Below are 21,559 nucleotides of genomic sequence, written 5' to 3'. Positions count from 1 at the left end.
GGAATGAAGAGAAAGATAATTGATAGGCAGATAAGCTGGATACTTTCGTCTCAAAGCCAGCCAAGTTTCTTTTTGGACTCAGTGTATAGAAGGGACTAAAGGAAGCTTAAGAACAATGGCACTGTCTTCATATAAAGGAGCAATTTTTTCCTAGTTAAAAGTCAGAGGTGAATCTACTAAATTGTAAATTTCAAAGACCATCCCAAATAGCCTTGTAAAAGTAAGGTTGTAAGTGCTGTAGTTTCATTTTTCCCCACTTGATAACCACCCAAGAGCACCCCCCCACCCAGCTGTATGTGAGTAAACCATAATATGAACTATGGTCTCTTTCTACTCAGAGAAGAAATATTAACGGCAGCAATTCTAAATAGACAGCAACAGATTTTTAATTGGTCTGTAAAGAATTATAAGTAAAAGGATATTAGATACTAGGTTTTTAGAATTTCAAGTATCCATGAAAATTATTCTTTCATTCCTAAAATACTTGACAATTGGTTACTTTGGATCTTAGTTATGGGGGAGGGGGGGCATGACACAATCCTTTTATTACTGTGTAAAGAAGTTCTAATTCCACCTATTTATATTAATATTTTTCATATGCTAAACACATGTGCATACATACAAATTATCCATTTTTCCTTTGAGATCATATAATTCAGTTAGTGAAATATTTCACTCTTCTTTAAGAAAAATTCCTACGCAGTGATGCAACATTGGGCCACTATTTTAGTAAGATGAAGACAGTCTCTAGACTCACTCTTTTTCAACATCTGACTTCACTACCATATGTGCAGCACAACAGTGACATCTTAAGGCCAAGTAACTAGAACTCCTTTAGCCAGAGAAAGAACTTGAATTGGGATCTGTTCTCAAAGAAATTTCATTATGTTATCAAGTAGTTTTCAAGTTCACAGTTTGCAACTGGTAGATCTTTATAAATGCTACTTTTGACTTCTTTTGCAGTCTTTGTGAACATTTTAACGTGCACTGGTAAACACTGACATTTTACATAGACATATTGTATATTAATGCATGCATTTCATTGCATAGTTTATTGACTCTCCCCTTGTAAAGCTTTTATGGAATAAAAACAAGCCACAGCAGTATAGCAAAAGAGGCTTAATCTTTATAAATTGGGGCCTTTTCTGTCTCTTTGCTAGCCTAGGTGGCTGTATACAAATTCGGGTGGGAGGGGGCAAGAAACACCTCTTAACATTTAAGGTTTTCTACATGGATGAACTCTAGTAAATTCAAAATAAATTGCTTACTTTAGTAAAAAAATTTTACCATTTTATAAAAAAAATTAAATCATGACATGTTTAATTGAGATGGCTGTATTGTAATTAATATTTTGAGATAATTGTGATTCTGAGCTTCAATTATATAGAAAAAGTTGTCATTTTTGTATGTGCTAAAAAATGTATCACAATTAACAGTACTTTTTAGTTGAACTACATATTGATGTAAATAAAAACTGAATGAAGACATATTTACTACTTTATTAACATAGATTGTGAATGTACTTAATGGTTTTTTTGCAGTATGAGACCATAATGACCTTGAAAGCTGCTTCATTTTATGTGCAAAGGAGTCCTATGAATCTATATTTTAAATTTACTGAATCAGTGACATTAATTACTTTGTCAGTTAATTTGCAAATGCAAGCTGTACGCTCCAGTTTATTTTATGTATTGACACTAATTGGTAAAGGTGTACGATGTGATTAGAATGCATTCTGAAGATGCTTTCTGTACAGATACAAAATACAGGGACTAAAATAATGCTGTGCAGTGTATAGCAGAGCCATTTTTCGGCTTTGGTGTACTCAACTTTTTCAGTATTTAAAAACGTGTTTTGAATAACATAAAAGTCTCTTTATTGTATAAATAATAAAATGTCACCTTATTGTAAAGTGTCTTTTGTTTAATATCAAAGATTTCTTAGCCAGAGTTGTAGTATGAAAAGGGCATGTTTTTTAAGCCGAAAACAACCACTATAATCAATATTTGAAAAATGTAACTTTTATTATGAACATCTTTATTAGTAATATGAGTTTTTTCATAATATAAGCATGCCTCAATCACCCAAAAGCTAGCTAGCTACCTACCTACCTATCTATACAAGTTAATATACATTCTGTGGATTGGCTACTTAATAGAATCACATGGTAAGTTTTATAATGACTGATCAGCCTACCTCTGAAATTTTGGGTGTAAATAAAAATATTTCTATTTTATTTTTACTAAATCAAGTTAACCTGTCACAAAATCCCTTTTAGAAAATTTCCACATGACTACAAGTTTAGTCTTATGAAGATTAGAAGTAAATTTGAAAAGTAAGGCCCTGGAAATTAAAAAAAAAATAAATGCACAAGGTTGGATTAGAACACATCAACAGAGTAGAGAATGTATACAAATATCTGCTTAGTAAGTCATTTAAGAAATTTCAAAGATTTCTATGCGGTATATGGTATTAATTACTTTCTGTTGCTGATTATCTATAGAATTAAAATAAGCTCTTCAGTACTTTTTTTAAAGAAGAACAAAAGGTATTTGTAAACAGTCTGAGGGGAAAATATGCAGATCCAATCCCTTTAAATTTCTTGAATCTGGAATTACTGGGTTACTGTACGGAAACTTAGTAGTAACAAATCGTTTTAAAAAAACTTGTCATGTTTTAAATTCAAAATTATGACAGCAATTTAAACAACACTTTTACTGTTTTCTCTACCAATAACTACATCTCATGTAACATTTCTGTTACATTAGAAATTATAACAAAACAGTTTCATATAATGTGGGGAAAAGGCTAGAAAAGAAACATCTCAACTAGATTAAAACAAAAGCAAGACAGTAAATGTTAATTTAAAACTTATACCAAGACCAACCACAACACAAAAATCTTAACATGGGTAAGAAAAAGCCTTATTTTTTTAAATGCCAAAGAACAGTTTTGAATAAAATTCAATTCAATTTTATATCTAACAAAGAGGTAGAAATTAGATGGTCATATTCAAATCAACTGGTCACATTATATGTAACACAAACAGAAATGGTGGGAAAAATCCCACTTCTACAAAAATGCTTTATCATTATAAAAATATCAAACTAATTTAAATAAAAATTTACTTTTGAAGAAATTGTTCGCTATAACAAATGAAAGTAAGATAAATTTATGCAAAACATTCAGAATAAATGAATGAATACTGTATGTGGTTATCACCATACGAACGCACGATACCTTAGAAAAATGTTATTTATCAATGCAAGAAGTCTAAGAATTAACATGACCAAGATTATAAAACAACTCCAATTTAAGTAGGAATCCGGTCTCTCAAATATTCCAGAATAGCAGCTGTTCCTTTCATTAATATGGCTGCTCGAGGAACACGGAATGGATTTCCATCTAGTAGTAGCGTTCTAAACAAAAGATAGAATAAAGAATTTTAACATTTTCCACTAGGGAGGCTTTTCTTCTAATTTCATTTAAAACTTTATAAATAAATTTGTGTATTTTTTTCCATTTGTCCCTTTTCAAATCTAAGCATTTCAATAGTTGGAATTAGAACTATAATAATAACCCAAACAACATTAATTGAATACTTATTTTATGAAGGGTATTGTGCTGAGTAATTTATGTTCACTGACTCTCTTACTTAACAATCTTATGATGTAGACACCATTGATATTCCTATTTAATAGGTAAGGAAACATAAATTCAGAGAAGTAAGACAGACGTGTCCCAGGATTACATAGCTATTAAACAGAGGAGCTGTGACATGAGCCACCATTTTACCCATCTTCTTCTCAATCTTATAATAACCGTATACTACACGGTTGAATTACACTTACACATTAGAATGAGCATACTTGTCAGTATTCCAAGGACTACAATGTAATCAACATATCCCCCTCCACTCTGGGAAACATTGACAAATTCCGGCTCTCTACCTCCTTTGACCAGATACACACAGAAAATCTATTTACATGTTCTAAAATGAGGTTCAATTTAAGATTTGAGGGCTGGCTGACTTGTTTCTTTATATAATTAATGAAATAAATTATAAGATAAAGAGACTTTTATTTTAATTTTCAATAATTTACGTGTTTGTGTAAACAAAAGCCAAAGGATTCATACCATATTATACAATAGATCTAAATGATACTTTCAATATTTCTATGGGCTGTGGGGATTCTTTTAAAGACTGATTTTCTTAATTTATAAAAAGGAATTAATTATAGTCAATACTCATTATTCACAGCCTCCATATGTGCTAATTTGCCTACCATTAAAATTTATTAGTAACCCCAAAATCAATACACATGGCACTTTCGAGGTCATTTTTGGATACGCACACAGCAGCAAAAAATTTGAGTCAATCACTAGGCACATTCTCAGCTGAGGTCAAAAAGGTGACGTTCTCCCTTTTTGTGTCAGTTCTCACACTGTAATCAAGTGTCCCTTCTGTGGTCTACTTAGTAGTGCAACATTTTTTGCATTTTTGTACTTTGTGTTGGTGATTCCACTGTTTAAAATGGCCTGCAAGTATCGTGCTGAAGTGTTGTTTATTTTTCCTCAACACAAGAAGGCTGTCGTGTGCCTTACGGAAAAAATACATATACCAGCTAAGCTTCATTCAGGCATGAATTACAGTGTTGCTTGGCCATAGTTAAATGTTCATGAATAATTAATATTAAATGCAGAAACACACATAGAACAAGGTTATGTATTTACTGGTTCATGAAATGTGACCAAAGGCTCGAAAGAGCCTAACTTTATACTTCCCCTAGCAGTAATGGTGCAGTATTCACTAACTTGTTGTTCACAGAGACTTTATAAAATCCAACTACTGCAAATAACAAGAACCAACTGGATTCGCCTCTTCTCCGTCACTACTACGAGGCACCGAAGCACATGCAGTGCCGCCCTCGTAAAATGTGCCTAAACCAGCTATACAGTTTTCAGTAACTAAATTCCTTCTGACACATCCTGCTTAAATATTTGGCTTTCTGTTGACTTCTCAAACTCTCTTTATATTCATTTAACAAGCACTAATTGAGTGCTTACTGTGTTCTAGGCACTAGGACAACTTTTTTCTAAAGGAGGAAAAAGAAATGATACAAATGAGTCCAAACAAAGCAGGATGGGAAACAGAGGGAGGACTAACTCTGCTTGGAGAAGAGGGAAGGTTTTCAAAGATGCTATGTAAGGTGATTACTGATAAAAGCAGGGTAGAGGCATTTGAAGCTAAGGTAACAGCTAACACAAAGAGTACGGAAGACCATGCTGGGCTTGAAATAAATGGTGATGGTCTAGAATTAGATTTTGAAAAACCTTGTATGCATAATTGGGGAGTTTATATTTCCCTGACATCTTTATGCAGTGGAGTTTCAAGTTATGCACACACACAGTGATGACAAAAGTATCAGAAACAATCAGTTACTATATTTACACATATATTATACCATAGAAACAAAGCTAAAAAATACATTATTTGGTAAAACTTAAAAAATGAAATTGGGATTCTGGATTTTATTACCTGTTATTTTTAACACAACATTAAATTTTTTACTTTAACTTTCCTGCAAGATTACCTCAACAAGAGAAAAAAAATGTATAAATTGATCAAATAAATGGAAAAACTTAGTAGAATAATGTAGTTACCTTAAGTTCACACAATTACCAAGCTCTGGTGGAATTTGTAGGAGGTCATTATTTTGAAGGTCCAATGTGATCAGATTTTCCATTGCCTTCATTTTCTGAGGGTCCACAGATCCAACCTGATTGTTACTAATCAAAATTGTTTCAAGTGTGGGGATGTGATACAGAACTTCAGGTAGTATTTTGAACCTATTAAAATATGAACAGAACACCTAAATAGGGGCGCCTGGGTGGCACAGCGGTTAAGCGTCTGCCTTCTGCTCAGGGCGTGATCCTGGAGTTATGGGATCGAGCCCCACATCAGGCTCCTCCGCTATGAGCCTGCTTCTTCCTCTTCCACTCCCCCTGCTTATGTTCCCTCTCTCTCTGGCTGTCTATCTCTCTGTCAAATAAATAAATAAAATCTTTAAAAAAAAAAAAAAAAAGAACACCTAAATATACTTAAATCAAGGCAAAATCATTCTTTCAAACAGATGATCTTAAGTTTGATATCATGATGTAGTTTCCTTTAGTGTAATTTATTTTATATTTGCTTTAAGTCCTTTATTCAAGTTTTCAAGAAAATGAACTGATTTTGGAAACCTTGAAATATATGTTAAGTGGACAGACTTGTAACATTTTCTATTTATTGTGTAGACCCAACAAAACTTTAAATTCTCCCATGTTTTTCTTTTCACATTTAGGAGACAAGGAAATCCCGAGATTCTATATAAAATGTCCCCATGTAGGTAGTCTTCCTTAGTTTGCTTTTACTTCTTATGAAACAGAATTACTTACCAATATATTAAATATTAGAGATTTATATTTTGCTCTGACGGAAGCTTCCAACATGAGTGCATTTTGGTGCTTGAAAAGATGACAGACTAACATAGGCTGCTGCTTGCTCATCCAAAGCAACACTGAAGATGTCACAAAAAAGAAGGGAAGGCTGATTGCTCTCAGAGCATTACTCAGCAATAATGCAACATTATTGAGGATCTCTTGGGAGACAGAGGCTGGCACGGTTTCAGTGTGAGATAAACTGTGGCATGGATTAGAAAAGACAAGGGATGGGCTGAAGGAGAGATTTATAGCTGTGGCCTTTTACTTTCCTATACTGCCCTTCTTTTGCTGCCTTGATGAGAAAAAGAAAGAAAGAAAAAAGAAAAGAAAAGAAAAGAAAAGAAAAGAGAAGAAAGAAGAAGAAAGAAGAGAGAGGGAGGGAGGGAGGAAGGAGAAGAGAAGAGAAGAGAAGAGAAGAGAAGAGAAGAAAAAAGAGAAAAGAAGGAGAGGAAAAGAAAAGAAAAGAAAAGAAAAGAAAAGAAAAGAAAAGAAAAGAAGCAAGCAACAGCAAGTGTAAAGTCAAGACAGCTCTGAAGTTCCAGAGGGACTGGAGAGTCACTAACTAGGAGTACAGAGGGACCAAACTAGCCCAAAGCAGTCCTTCCTCTTCTTCCCACCAATGCATGAACAAGGTAATTTAAAAAGATGTAGTTCACCTGCTGACACAGAAGTTAGGGTTAGTTTTTGCCATCTTCCCCTAGGACATTACTTGACAATGTAACAAAGCTCAACAGACTAAAATAGAGAACTGATAGCTCAGTTCACAAACAAAAATTAGCAGAGATCTGAGGAGTGCATATATTTTTAAATAATGACAACAATGATATAACCTATACATAAGAAACCATGGGCAATAATGAAGCAGACAGAACAAAAATTTAAATAGGCAGTATTTTAGACACATTACTGTGCCTTAGCTTCCTTAACCGTAAACAAGGAATAATAATAGTACTAAACTTATACACTTGTTATAAGGACTGAATGATTATATTTCAGCTAGAATACAGTAAATAAATGTTAGCTATTAATATTTAGATTGTTACCAGAATCAACTTGCACTATAGGAAACAAATGACATAGTTGTTAAGAGCCCAACCCCTGGAGGCAAGCCTCCTGGGCTCAAACCCCAGATCTATAATGTACTATTTATGTGAACCTTAGCAAAACATAAATATCTAATATTTACTTAATATATTGGCAGTTATTCTGTTTCATAAGAAGTAAAAGCGAACTAAGGAAGACTACCCGCATGAAGACATTTTACAGAGCAGCTCAGGATTTCCTTAACTTCTGATCCTCGATTTTTAAATAAATATAATGACAGAAACCACCTTTTGTGAGGATTAAATGAGATAATATATGCACATAGTCCTGTGTCAGCAGATAATAAGCCCCCAATAAATATCAGCTACTCTTAATTATTAGCAGTATCTTTAGAGTGTTTGCAGAATAAAATCTATTAGTTGGCACACAAAGCTCTGACAGGACTTGGTACTGCTCCCATGCCCAACTTCATTTGTTATTTCTACTCCTCGACCCCCTCACTTTATGGCCCGAGCCATATCAGACTTCTTAACGTGTCCCAAACACACCATGTTCTCATGTTTGTGCCTTACTACATGTCATTTACTCCACATGGGATGCCTATCCCTGTGTGTCTGGCTGATGTGTAATTTTTAAGTCTCAGTTTCAATGCTATCTCCTCTGCCTTCAGGCAATCTCAGGAAACACCTTTACCCATGCACTGCATTTTCACTATAGCAATTATAATTATTATTTACGTATCTGTAAATAATAATTCCTATTAGACATCAGCTGTGAAAATTCTAAGAAAGCAGTATCACTTTCAATTTTAAGTAGAATAAGGTGAAAATAAACTTGAATATTTAAACACGTGAGGCTGTTTTATTTGGCTCTTTTAGGTGTATTCTCTAAGACCTACAAATTCTCCACATAAAAATCTTTAGTCACAGATTAGTCTGTTCTGTCTCTCACCTGTTAAAGGAAAGATTAATTGTTTGTAGTTTAATCAGCGATTCCATTTCTTCAGGCAAAGAATTTAAAAAATTGTTCCTAAATTGGAAAGAAAAAGATGATTTACAAAGTTTGAAAATTTGTACAACTTTAATTTATAATTAAAGTATTGATCAGGGTGCCTGGGTGGCTCAGTTGGTTTAACATTTGCCTTCAGCTCAGGTCATGATCCCGGGCTCCCGGGATTGAGTGCCACATCGCATCAGGCTCCCTGCTTAGCGGGAAGTCTGCTTCTCCCTCTCCCTCTCCCTCTGCCCCTCCCCTCTGCTCATGCTCTCTCTCTCTCTGATGCATGCCCTCTCTCTCAAAATAAATAAATAAAATCTTTAAAAAAAACAAAGTGTTGATCAGACAAAAAATTATGTAGCTCGGTTTGTCAGTCCTTGATCTGATCTCATTAAGGCTGAGTCCTGAGAATCTCATTAAGGCTGAGTCCTGAGAATTTTTAAGTCTCAGTTTCAATGCAGTCAGCTGCCTCAGGGATTTGATTAGCGTGCCAAATCCTAGTACCAATATGCAACCAACTGATAAAACTGGGATCTTTAATAATATATTTTAACAGGGCAAACACTGTATCACTTATCTCCTTCAAACTGATCTCAGCAATACTTCTCACAGAGAGGGCCCTTGAGATCATGCCTGTAAATACCACATTATTTGAGTCCACAAATATTTGATTGGTGTTTAATACATGTATCTTGCATACAGACACGAATTCTACTCTAAGCAGAACTGTAAAATTTTATGAAAAAAAATGAAACAGGAAGTGATGAAATTCTATAGATTTAGAAATTTGGGGCTTTCTACTACATAGGTATTAAAAGCAAGTCTATTTCTACTCTAAGTTTACAATTTCAATTTGTACAATGCATATATTTTTTAAGAATCTGAGAACAAAGCATGGCAGTAAACAGAATCTCATTTATTATTAGAAGGATCTGGGAACAATGTTAAAAGAAAGGTTAACAACAGGAAGGCAGAAGGATTCTAGAGCCTATATAATTACTTATAATAGAAAATATATATGAGAAAATTATATACAACTAGATGGCTACCTATTACAACTGGGTAATTTTCTCTAAATTTCTTTGTGTTCAGAAGTCAAGCCTAATAATATGTTAAGTCATACTTTCTACAACTATGTTCTTTTTTCTTTTCTCTGTACTTTTCTCCTGTTATTGTCTTTATTAAGTTGTACCAAATAACCTACTGCTAGTTTCTATCCTTTTCCTAGGGTCTTATATACCTACTGATACCAGATATAAAAGTGTACATTAGGGGTGCCTGGCTGGCTCAGTCGGTTAAGTGACTGCCTTTGGCTTAGGTCATGATCCCAGGGTCCTGGAATCGAGCCCCACATCGGCCTCCCTGCTGGGCGGGGAACCTGCTTCTCCCTCTCCCTCTGCTGCTCCCCTTACTGTGCTCTCTTGCACTCTGTCAAGTAAATTAAAAAAATAAAATAAATAAAATAAAAGTGTGTATCAGTCACTTCATTAGAAACTTAAAGGTATAGACAAAGGGGTGCACACACACATACACACACACACACACACACACACACACACACACACACTGAAAATTGGGATAAAAATAAAGAGAGCAGTAGTAAGTACATGAATTCATTCTCTTTACTCCATTAATACTGAACTACAATGTGGTTTTACACTGCTTTGCCAGGGTAACTGCCACCCCAAACAGAAGCAAGTCTACATTTAATAGGAGCAGAGTATTAGATTTGCTTTAATCCCATAAGCCAAAAACAAAGTCTCTATAGGCAGAATAAATCCTCAAACGGATATAACTTCGCTTACTGTTACTTACCTATTGCTTGAGCAGAGCAAGAGGAGCCACAGCTTAAATAAACTAAAAGCACATCTAGTAATTATATATGAGTAGGAAGTGCAGATAATAGAGCTATAGCTTACAAATAAAAACTGAAAGCCCAAACAAATAAATATTTGACTATCTACCTCTGAGTCATTTATTATTACCCAAATGAACTGTGGCAATTCTGGTCCTGTCACTTCAACTTAGGACATATTTAAATTAAACTTCCTACTACGTCTGCAGAGCCTTAGTTTCTTTCCTTTTGTTGCCACTCATGGTGGTCTTTTTTTTCTTTCTGGCCTTGAATATTTACTATAATATTTTGAAACCAAACAGGCTCTTTTTAAGAGAAGCCATGCTAGCTGCTATGCCAGCACAGGATTTTGAGTTTTATGCTACTTACTTTCAGAAAAGGAAAAACAGGAAACAAACACTTTCCATGGGTTATTTGTAATTTTGCTTAAGCATGAATTTAAAGAATGTGTTAATACTTTCTAATATTTTAAATAATTATTTCTTAATTTAACTTATCAATTGCCTACAAATGATAGATATTTGATTAAAATATTTCCTAAATGCTTAATTTTAGATTTGTCCTAAAATGTAATTAATAAACTAAAGAGCCAATTCCCACACTTACTTAGGAAATACGTGGGAAAGAGCAAATGTTAGGCAAAACTCAAAGACAAGTTATAATGAAAAAGTGAAGGAATAAAATCAATAAATACCTGAGATCTAAAAAAGTCAATTTTTGAAGCATACATAATTCCAAGGATATAAAGGAAAGCTTATTAAAACTGAGATTGACATCAGAAACCATTTCCTTCAGTTCCACAATCCTGAAACAAAAATAATTTTAAAATGTTAGCTCTTGAATTCACTGTCAGAACTTCAAAACTACAAGTAAAGCATAGGAGGACAAATCCTATATTATTTTTGCTAAGTAAGATTTTCTGTAACTTTTTTCTCACAAAAATTTCACTCAGTTTGTATTCTTTAACATAGTCATTTTCTTTTAGGCTGCATAATTATAATATTCTCTGTATCTAAGTACTTCACAATGTTTTTTAACTATGATATGTCAACATTTTTAAAGTATAGTATTTTTTGTCCAAATTATCATTATATTAGTCATGACTGCAAGAAAACATTAAGTTAATTCCTAGGTTTGGTAAGTGTCACGACTAAGAAACTTAAGTCAAAAGAAAGACTTAAATATTTCTAAGAAAGCCTAATCAACTTTAGTAATTTTAAAGCATGTTATTAACTTAAGAACAAGAAATGTTAGATAAGATATGATTTGCCAAGAAATGAAACTATATGAAAGAAAGAACATCAACTGCTATGTTAAAGAAAGGTAAGTCTGGATATGTAACTGATAAGACTTTTTTGGGAAGTTTTTGGATATATGTATTGAGAGCCATACTCTTAGGTAATTCTTCTGGAAATCCGGTCTAAAGAAACAGTATGTTTTGTTTTATTTATTGCCATAATCAACTTTATAGTATACAAATAGATTTTAAAAGTATTGTTTACAACATAAGAAAACACTTATGACAAACCAGTTAAGATACAAATTGTATATATAATTCTAAATGGAAAAGAGCTTGAAATAAAACATGCCATGAATAGAATAGTGATGGGACTACAAATGATCTGTCCCTTCATTTTGTCCAAAATTTTATGAATAAGTATTATTTTCACAATCAGGAAATAATATAGTGAAAAGTATGACTTGCGAAATAAAAATTTACGAAAGAGGAAAATGACTCAGAAACTCTCTAGATCAAGGTATGTCTTTACTATCTTTCTTCTTTGGCCCTCTAAATTGCCAAAAATATGATGAAATAATGGAGGTAACAGAATACTCTATTGTTTTGCATATGAATTACCAGACTGTGAGGTAAAATGAGAAATAAGTAATAAGGTGATGTGTTTTAACTCCTTCCATCCTCATTCCCAGTTTTGATCCAGGATCCCCGAGCAAACTCATCCTGAGAGCAAACCTAACTGCTCAGTTCTTCTGTCAAGTACCCTCAGAGCCCTTTAAACAAGAGGAGGAGATGAACTAGATCTCCTTTTGCTATGGAATCTCAAGGTTAATTTACTTTTAGATCGATATTCTCCAAACTGCCCTGCAAAACAGAAAGCAAGTTAAAGTTTGTCTGACTGTTTAAATATTTTAAACATCTAAAAAATGTTTTTGACGGTCAGATGAAAGTCATTTTATTTTCCCAATCACCTTTTTTTATGTTTTTTAAGTATTTAAGTGCTAAGTGCTAGGCATTGGTTAAATGTTTTGTGTGGATTATGTCATTTAATTTAATTCTTGTAAAATAGGTACTTTATTATCTTTACTTCATGGGTAGGGAAACTAAGAGCAGCTAGTTAACCTGTCCAAAGCCACACACCTCATAGATCTGGGATACAGATACATGCAATTGACTCCATTGTCCAAGTTCTTTACCATTACCCGACTCTGTTTCCCATACTGTTGTTTTAATTGCAAGGTTATTTATCAACTTTCTTTGGGTTTATAGTTTACTACAAGATAACAATCATTTTAAAAGTTCAATATTATGCTAAACTAATTTTCTCTCATAACCTAAAGATTTTGCTCTAACTAGTATCAACAAAGACATACTGAACAGTACAAGTACAATGCACATGACTTCTAATATTTGATAGTAAAGAATCCTTTTCTGGGAGGAAAATATTAACGGAATTATCTGTTTTTTATTGCTTGTACTATCAGTGAAAAATTCAGTGGGCTTGGCAAAACCCAAAATAATAATTCCTATTAATCCACGTGGACCTGGCTTTGGATGGTGTCTTTAAACTTTTCCTCGAATATTTTATTACATGGAAAAAGTAATTTATATTTTTAGTAATTCTAATACCCATTTTCCATGTTTAAGATGTAAAAGAAAATCAAATTTTAAAAACTTATATATGTCTCAGAACTGATGTTAATATGTCTCAGAAAAGACTTAGATGAATTTTGCTAAATCCCCCAAATATCAATGAAAAAAATTCTACATATACTTTCAAATTAAAAAACCGTGAAAAATAATTATTCTTGCCAATGAGATGCAAACATAACTGAGAATGACTCACAACTTAATAGAAATGACATCATGAACAATTCTCACCTTTTAGGAATTTCACATAGCTGATTCTTACTGAAGTTAACAGAAGTGATAACGTTGCTTTTTACTGCATCAAATACTTCATCAGGAATTAAAGTTGTTTGTTTATCACTAAATGAAAAATGGTTTAAAAATGCATCATCCTTAGTAGTATAGAAAGATATGATTATTACTTTTCACTTTTAAAGGTTCTTAAAGATTTTATGAGTTTTCAAGGCAGCAAGGCAGTTGCTTCTGAAGAACACTTTGAAGTTCTGTAAAGAATGCCACGAAAACCTACAAACTCACAAAATATTAACTGTTAAGAATTCAGACAACAAATCATATCACAATACACTGTACCATATTTTCTGAGCATTCACATACTCAGTGTGAATAAAACCACATACATCTTCAGAGTCAAAGATGTTTAGAAATCATATAGTAAATGGATAATAATTAGTAAGTGGATTCTTCTACCTCAGAATAGAACTAAATCTATAATTTTAAAACTGTTGTCATCCCTTTTCTAACAGGGATTATCTGCCAACTTTATGTAGCTATGTAGTTAACTGCAAGGTAACAATCATTTTTAAAAGTTCAACACTGGGGTGCCTGGGTGATTCAGTCAGTTAAACCTCTGCCTTCAGCTCAGGTCATGATCCCAGGGTCGAGTCCCAGGTTGGGCTCTCTGCTCAGCAGGAAACCTGCTTCTTTATCCCTCTCTCTCTGCTGCTCCCCCTGCTTGTGCTCTCTCTCTCTCAAATAAATAAATAAAATCTTTAAAAAAAATAAATAAAAATTTTAAAATAAAGTTCAACATTATACTGAACTGTTTCTCATAACCTAAGCCAATTTCTCTCTCCTTTAGCATGTGACAAGGTAGACAGGGTAGTGGCCTTAGACTAAACTCTTCCTGATCTTACCATTAAGGAGCTTTTTAAAATTCACTTCACTTTCTCTTAACCTCAGTTCTGTGAAATTAGAATCTGAAGAGTTATTCATTGTTATGTGGGTCAGAGCTTTTGCAAATATAAATGTAAATAAATTTCCTTTTCAATAAAATTTTCAATAAAGTACACTTTTGATCTTAAATGAAAGTAGAGTAGTACTCTGACATTTGCGGATTTAATAATTTGTTGATGTTATAATTAGCCATTTGTCCTCACGTTCTTCTTTTACAATTTTTAATGTCTATTACATCATCCACTTAAAAATATTGTTGATGGAATGTGAAATTAATGACTTTATGAACATGAAAACAATTATTTGTCCAATACAGAGAAACCTGTAAGAAAGGCATTGTAATACAGATCGGTAAAAAGACAGCCTAAATTTCACAGTTTTTATGCCTTCTACTTCTGCTGTAGGGCCCTATTTTCTATTGTACAAATGTAGCATTTTTATCTTTTTAATCATAAATGCTCAAATCATGGGGAACTGATTTATTGTAATCAAACACTGAAGACTCACACTCTTTTAAAAAAATATTTAGTTGAAGGCATTTATGCCTTGATATGCCTTATATTTTAAATGGAATTCTCCTTCTCAATTAAAGTCTGAGGAAAACAAATTACAATAAATTTAGAATCAAAACAATCTAAGATGTATGGTCTTCAATGCTATCCTTATAACACTTTAGTTATATCTGTGACTTAAAAGAGTGGGAATGATTATCTCAAATAAAATTGTATTAATAATACTTTATAGATTGTTTGGGAGATTAAAGGCAACAGCACATGTAAAATACCTAGTACCGTGCCCAGCATAGAACAGACTCAATAAATCGTATCCATTCAGGGTCGAGGGAATGAAGGCAGAGAAAAAAATTCTAAGGCAGAAATCAAGTCTGTCTTATCATCATTCAGTGTATTATGACACCTCGCATTGGATTCGAAACCTAGTAGGCTCCAAAAACATCTACTGAATAAATGGGTATATTATGTGAAAGAGAAGACATGCTAAGCTGCCATGCTATGCTATGAGAAAAGAGGGATACAAATATAAGTATGGAAGAGTACTATCCTGTGTTCCAGTGTCAAAGAAGGAAGTTGGCTTAGAGTAGGGAGTTCTACATACATCAAAGTGTCAGACTAAAGGTGGAAACAGTGTGAATGAAACAACAGATCTGAGACAGAAACTGTATCCTGACCTCTGAGAAGGTGGTTCCTACTGACACATTATGGAGAAGAGGCCAGACACTGATGCTTACTGTTAGATAACTTAATAACTCTGGTCACCTGACTTGAACTTCAGTCTGTATCCTTCTGTATTTTCATTACCATATCCAGACATGAGCTAATCACTGTAGGAGTATTGGTTAATTTTATCATTGTTGCCTTAGATAGTACTGAAAGAATACTTAACCTTTGCATAGGTATCTTCTTTCCTCAGTCAAATACACTTCCATATTATAAACATTTTTAGGCTTTTGCCTCAATTTACATACCAATATTGAATTGTCCCAGGTTTAATACATATGTAATACAGCATAATATTATGGCATATTATTTGGCTTAAATGTATTAATGGGATACAACCTCTCTAGCTTTGCCTGCTTAAGGTCTTCATTAACTAAATTATACTAATTTCTTATTTACTAATAGAGACTCTCCCTTTAACTAATTAACTAAATAGAGACTCTCCCTTTAACTCATTAACTAAATAGAGACTAATAAAATCCTCTCTTGATGCTGGTTACTAAAGCAATTTTATTACCAACCAATACAGTCACTCCTATTTTTTATAATAATAAAATGTTCTTTATTATAAAAATGTCAATATTAATAAACATGTATCTCTTAAACATAGTAAACACAAATCACTGAAGGAATGGTATTTAAGTTCACTGTACTTTTAATATGCTTTTATCTCATCACTGTTTTTGCAATTGCTACTACTCCAAGTACTAATACACTCTGAAGAATTCTTCCTCACCAACTCTCCTTTTATCTGAAGGATTATTTCTCAAAGTTTCCTTTATATTCTGCAGTGTTTAAGAAAATTACATACCTATAGTCTAATATTTTTAATGTGATGATAGCATGTACATTGACTCTGGATTCACTTGGTAGTGTCATGGCAGTCCCAATAACAGAATCACTTGGGCTAGGTCCATCATCTGGCAAAAGAAAAGTTATATGAAACCAATATTTATACTATACTATAAAGGCATTTTTAAATTATTGAAAATATGTAAAAAATGGTATACATGATTTCTAGATATTATTAGTAAGAATGTCTTTAGTCATATACTTTATTTCTAATAACTCAAATCTAGGTGTAGAATTTAATATTTAATTAATAGAAATAAGATGAAATTACTATAATATGGCTTCAAAATCTTTAATAAATCCTACCAAGAAAATTTAGGAGTAGGAAAGAACCTTCAAAAAATAACTACAATCTCTCAGAAGAAACAATGACACTAATCCTTCCTCTTAAGAAAAATAATATGGTGTATTAGAATGAATGTGTTAACAAAGGAAAAATACCACTTCCCATAAATGTCTACCAAAGAGGCATATACCTATCTTCTGAGTTAGGACATACGGAAACTGATTATCCTTGATCACTTGAAACCTGGGGATTTACATAATCGAGTAAGCTTTTCGTACATTACTTATGTTGAGGCTTTTTTTCAGCAAATGCAAGACTTTATTTTCAATAGATATTTCCTAACATACATGCATACTCACACACTCACACACAATTAACCCCCTCACTAGTCTCCAAAGACTTAACACTCCCATCGTACGATATAATGAACAAAAAAAACAAAAAGCATACACATCAAAAAGAAATGGCTTTGTGACTTTTTGGCAAAAGAGACTGCAAGCCATCTAGACAGAAATAAAATAAGACAACTAATTTTTAACAATGTGAAAAAAATGAAATAGTCCTAGCATTCATCATATGTTAAGAGCATAAGGCATACCAAAAGAACATAGAACAATTAGTAGTATCTCTGATCTTGCTTCAGCCCAGTAGGCATTTAATGAACATTTGTTGAAAACTACGAAGTATATTTCTCTTGCATGGAGCTCATCAATAATTCACTAATCAATGATCACTGAGCTAGTATTTCTTATGCAAATAACATATGGATATTTTGTTCATAGAAAGAGCACAGAATAAAAGTATCAAATAGAAATAAAAGACATCAAGATATTTATTAGTATCAAGTAAATGCTTTGGTATTTAGAAGTATCCTAGCATTTTGGTTATGTCACTTTAAAAAATATGTAATATATATTGCCAAATTACATCAGCAGATAGGCAACATCAAACCAGCAACAAAACCCGGCATTATTTTTTAAATATACGTGCATACGAGCATGACAACATATTGAGATAGAGTATTCTCAACACTTCCAAAGAGCTACTTTTAATAATCAGCATCAAGAAAAATGAAAGAGGGTGCCTAATATCCCTTGGGAGGGAACTATACAAGAGATAGATTTTCTTTTCACTATATATCCTTGTATATTGGTTGAATTTTTTTACCAGGTACATCTACTGACTTTTTAATTACAAAACCTAAGATGGCAATTTTCCCTAAATTGATCTACAGATTCAATGTAATCCCTATCCGAATCCCAGCCGACTTCTTTGTAGAAATCAACAAACTGATTCTAAAATTTATGTGGGATTACAAGAAATGCACAATAGCTAGAGAATATATGGGAAATATCTGTACCTTCCTCTCAATTTTGTTGTAAACCTAAAACTACTCTATAAGTCTTTAAAAATTTGTTTTGATTATTCTGATATGACTTCTGACCGACTCATATCAGAATTATTAAATTTTTCTGGAGGAGAAAGCATACCTGGAAAACAAAGGAAACTCCCTGATTGGCAGGAAATAAGAGTCTTAGAAAATTATGTTAATTTATTTGAAGGTCAAGGTGGAAAATGGAAATTGCTAAAGTATATAATTATCTTATTCATTTAACATACACTGACTGGCAATATGGTGCTAGGTTAGGCTGTGCATAACCAACAGTCATGAGCTAAATTAATAGTTGCTGTTTTTAGCCACTAAGTTGTACAGTGTTTGTTAAGCAGCGATATGCTAGTATAGCTGACTTTTTTTTTAATAGTCTAGTGTATCCTACAATGATATACATAAAATAAAAATTGGGATATAGTACAATTTTAGTGAAGCATTAAAAATTAAATGTATAGTATCATTTTCTCTTTCGGTGCATATTCATGCTAAATTAACATATCCTGAAAAATGTGTTTTATCTTTATACTTAGCAAAACTATGCATGAAGCGGATATTCAAATAACTGTTAATATACTTCCCAGGCCATAGAATTCATATACTATATCATAAAAGTCAAGTTTTGCTCTTTTTTTCAAAGTTAAAGCACTAGGATGCTATTGAATCTTTGTTATATTTTCCAATTGATACACTGTAACACAAATCAAAGAAATTAAGGATAAAATATTATTATTGTGAATTTAAGGATGTTTTTATAACTTCAGCATATTTATGACCTGTGTGGATTCAGAATTAGAACCACACCTGAAAGGGACCATTTCCTCTAATTATTTACACCCAAAGTACATGCAAATTTATGTACTGTTAGCGCTTCACCACCTTTCATATTATCCTCCAAAATATAGGGAAAAATAGAAAAGTACCTTTAATCTTGCTTCGCAGATATTTTAAGACTTCTTGGGTTCCTTTCTGAGAAGGTGGAGAAAAGACACATATTCACCAAGACATACCTTGCAGTTTCATAGATCAACATGCATGTCTGAATTTCAAATTTAAAAACCAGAACTGAATTCTAAATATGCTTACATTTATAATTTCTCTTCGTATGGTTCTCAAAGGATTTCCTTCTAGTGCCAGAAATTTCAAATGAAGTTTTCCCAACGAACATGGTAGACTACAAAAAGATTAAACTGATTTCAGGGAAAACATGAAGAGTAAGTATAATTCAACCAATAGTTGGTTGACTATAAAACTAACAACATATGACAAACTATGTATCATAGAATAGTGTCAAAAAAGAGAGCTCAGGTAACATAGGCCTAAAATATCTCCCTTTGAAATAAATGCTGAACATGTAAAAGAAAAAACAGACTAGTTTTGAAATTGTTATATTGTGACTGCTAAAAAAAATGTGAGCTACAAAAAACTGTAGAAAGTTAATTTGAATGAATCAGTGATTCAAGATAGCCATTACTCAAGGATACTAATGTTTCGATTTTGTCCTTCAAGTAAGCAAATGAAATTCTTCCCTAATAATCTCATATTATTTCCCACAGACAAAAGCACTCCTAGCTCACAAATATTGTGATCAGCCCCAATACCAATTAATTTTTTAATGAGATTATAATCAAATTGCTTCTGTTCTTTATCTTTCAGTAGCTCCCCATCTCTTAAATGAATGAAAACTTACTCTTCACAGGCATTTTAAGGACCAATTCTATATGGCCCCAATTTACCTTTCAAGCCCTAAATTGTCACAATCTCCCTAATTGTACCCAATTTACCAGGTCAACTTGATTCCTTGCTGTTCTCTCAATATACCCCTATAATTTCCTGAACTTTCAAGGTTTTCTTTGTGCAGTTTTGTCCCATCAAGTCAATCATTTTCACCACCTTACCTGTGCACTTGAAAATCATGGTCATCCTTTAAAGATCATGTGGTGGCACGAGAGTGAGGCATGACCCTGAAGGTTAGTATGCTCTTAAACTCTGTGCTCTAGGCACTTAACCTGCCTCACCCTAGTCCCAGTCCTAAAGATCATCTAAAAAGGTTTCTTCCTCTACAAAATCTGCCCTATTCCTCTCAATAAATTGCTGATTCCTGTATTTCCTTTAAGCCTTCAAAGCATTTTGTATCTCTCCCATGGCTTTACATTCGTTAAATTTAAAAAATATTTATCAGGTACCTTCTGTATACCCAAACACTGATCTAGGAGTTAGAGATAGAGCAGTGAACAAAAGATAAAAACCCTGACTTCTTAGTTTATGTTCTAAGTGGATTAGAGTAACTTATAAATATATCTGATTCTATTAGTATTTTAAGCTTGCTGCCAAGGACCAAATCTAACCATTCTTTGTAGGTCTGCAATGATACTTGTTCAATAAATATTTAGTGAAGTCAATTGAGAAAAAAAGATCTCTACATGTTCTTTACAAATCTTATTAACTTATGAATTATAAGCAAATACCGGTATGATTTCTTATTCCTTTGATCTTTAAACTTACCTACTAATATCATTGTTACTTAGGTCAAGCCTTTCCAAAGACTGTAGTAGTGTAATTTCATCTGGAACAGATTTTAACTTATTATCCCGCAGGTCTAGCACAAGGATAGAATTCAGATGCTTAAGATGTTCTGGTCCTAATATTTCAATCTGGTTTTCACCTACATGTAATTCCTACAAAACCAAAGATGAATCGTATGTATTTCTGTATTCAATTTTATATTAGATAATAAAAATAAAATTGAAATTTCAAATCACTGAAAAACACATGAAAAAAATGTAAGTTTCTAATTACTAAGGTGCTTAAGTTTTCAATTACAAGTAAGCTGTCTTACAGCTAAAAAGGGTAAAACAAGATTTTCAAGGATTTTCTGATAATTTAAAAATAATTAAAGATTTAATCTTTCAGAAAGTTCCAGGTTTACAAACCAAAGCACAGAAATGATTTAGTAGTTACATTTATAGAATTAAAATACAAATCTAAGAACTATACTGATAAAAAATTTTAACTTTTAAAATAAGCCATAAAAAGTTATAAACAGTTTGTTGTTATTCAACATTTTCACTAGTGGTTAGTTGTTTTAAAAGATTTATTTTAGAGTGCGAGTGAGGTCACAGGCCAAGGGAAAGAGAGAATCTCCAGCAGACTCCATGCTCTGCGGGGAGCCCTATACAGAGCTCCATTTCACAACCCTGAGATCATGACCTGAGCAGAAACCAGGAGTCAGATACTTAACCAACTGAGCCACCCAGGTGCCCCTCATTAGTGATTATAAAATATAGTGATTTCCCTTTAACAGAATCTATAATTATCAGATATATAACTAATCTTTAACTAAATAACTTTTTCAGTT

The 21,559-nt window shown here is 32.8% G+C and overlaps 1 protein-coding gene across 1 annotated transcript in view; it reads right to left on the bottom strand.

The window, feature by feature from the left end:
- Positions 1 to 2,005: 2,005 nt before the first annotated feature.
- LRRC40 (leucine rich repeat containing 40) overlaps positions 2,006 to 21,559 on the bottom strand; it is a 44,493-nt gene continuing 24,939 nt past the window's right edge. The window contains exons 7-15 of the mRNA XM_026497835.4: positions 20,707 to 20,879; positions 19,288 to 19,375; positions 19,125 to 19,170; positions 16,485 to 16,593; positions 13,497 to 13,604; positions 11,073 to 11,183; positions 8,479 to 8,556; positions 5,665 to 5,850; positions 2,006 to 3,419 (exon numbers count right to left, since the gene is read on the bottom strand). Of these exons, the coding sequence (XP_026353620.1) occupies positions 3,314 to 3,419; positions 5,665 to 5,850; positions 8,479 to 8,556; positions 11,073 to 11,183; positions 13,497 to 13,604; positions 16,485 to 16,593; positions 19,125 to 19,170; positions 19,288 to 19,375; positions 20,707 to 20,879 (1,005 nt within the window). The 3' untranslated portion in view covers positions 2,006 to 3,313. The remainder of the gene's footprint in view (positions 3,420 to 5,664; positions 5,851 to 8,478; positions 8,557 to 11,072; positions 11,184 to 13,496; positions 13,605 to 16,484; positions 16,594 to 19,124; positions 19,171 to 19,287; positions 19,376 to 20,706; positions 20,880 to 21,559) is intronic.

The sequence above is a fragment of the Ursus arctos genome, unplaced genomic scaffold (assembly GCF_023065955.2).
Source record: "Ursus arctos isolate Adak ecotype North America unplaced genomic scaffold, UrsArc2.0 scaffold_12, whole genome shotgun sequence".
NCBI lineage: Eukaryota > Metazoa > Chordata > Mammalia > Carnivora > Ursidae > Ursus > Ursus arctos.
The sequence above is the reverse complement of the archived record's forward strand: the minus strand, read 5'-3'. Positions and strand labels throughout refer to the sequence as shown.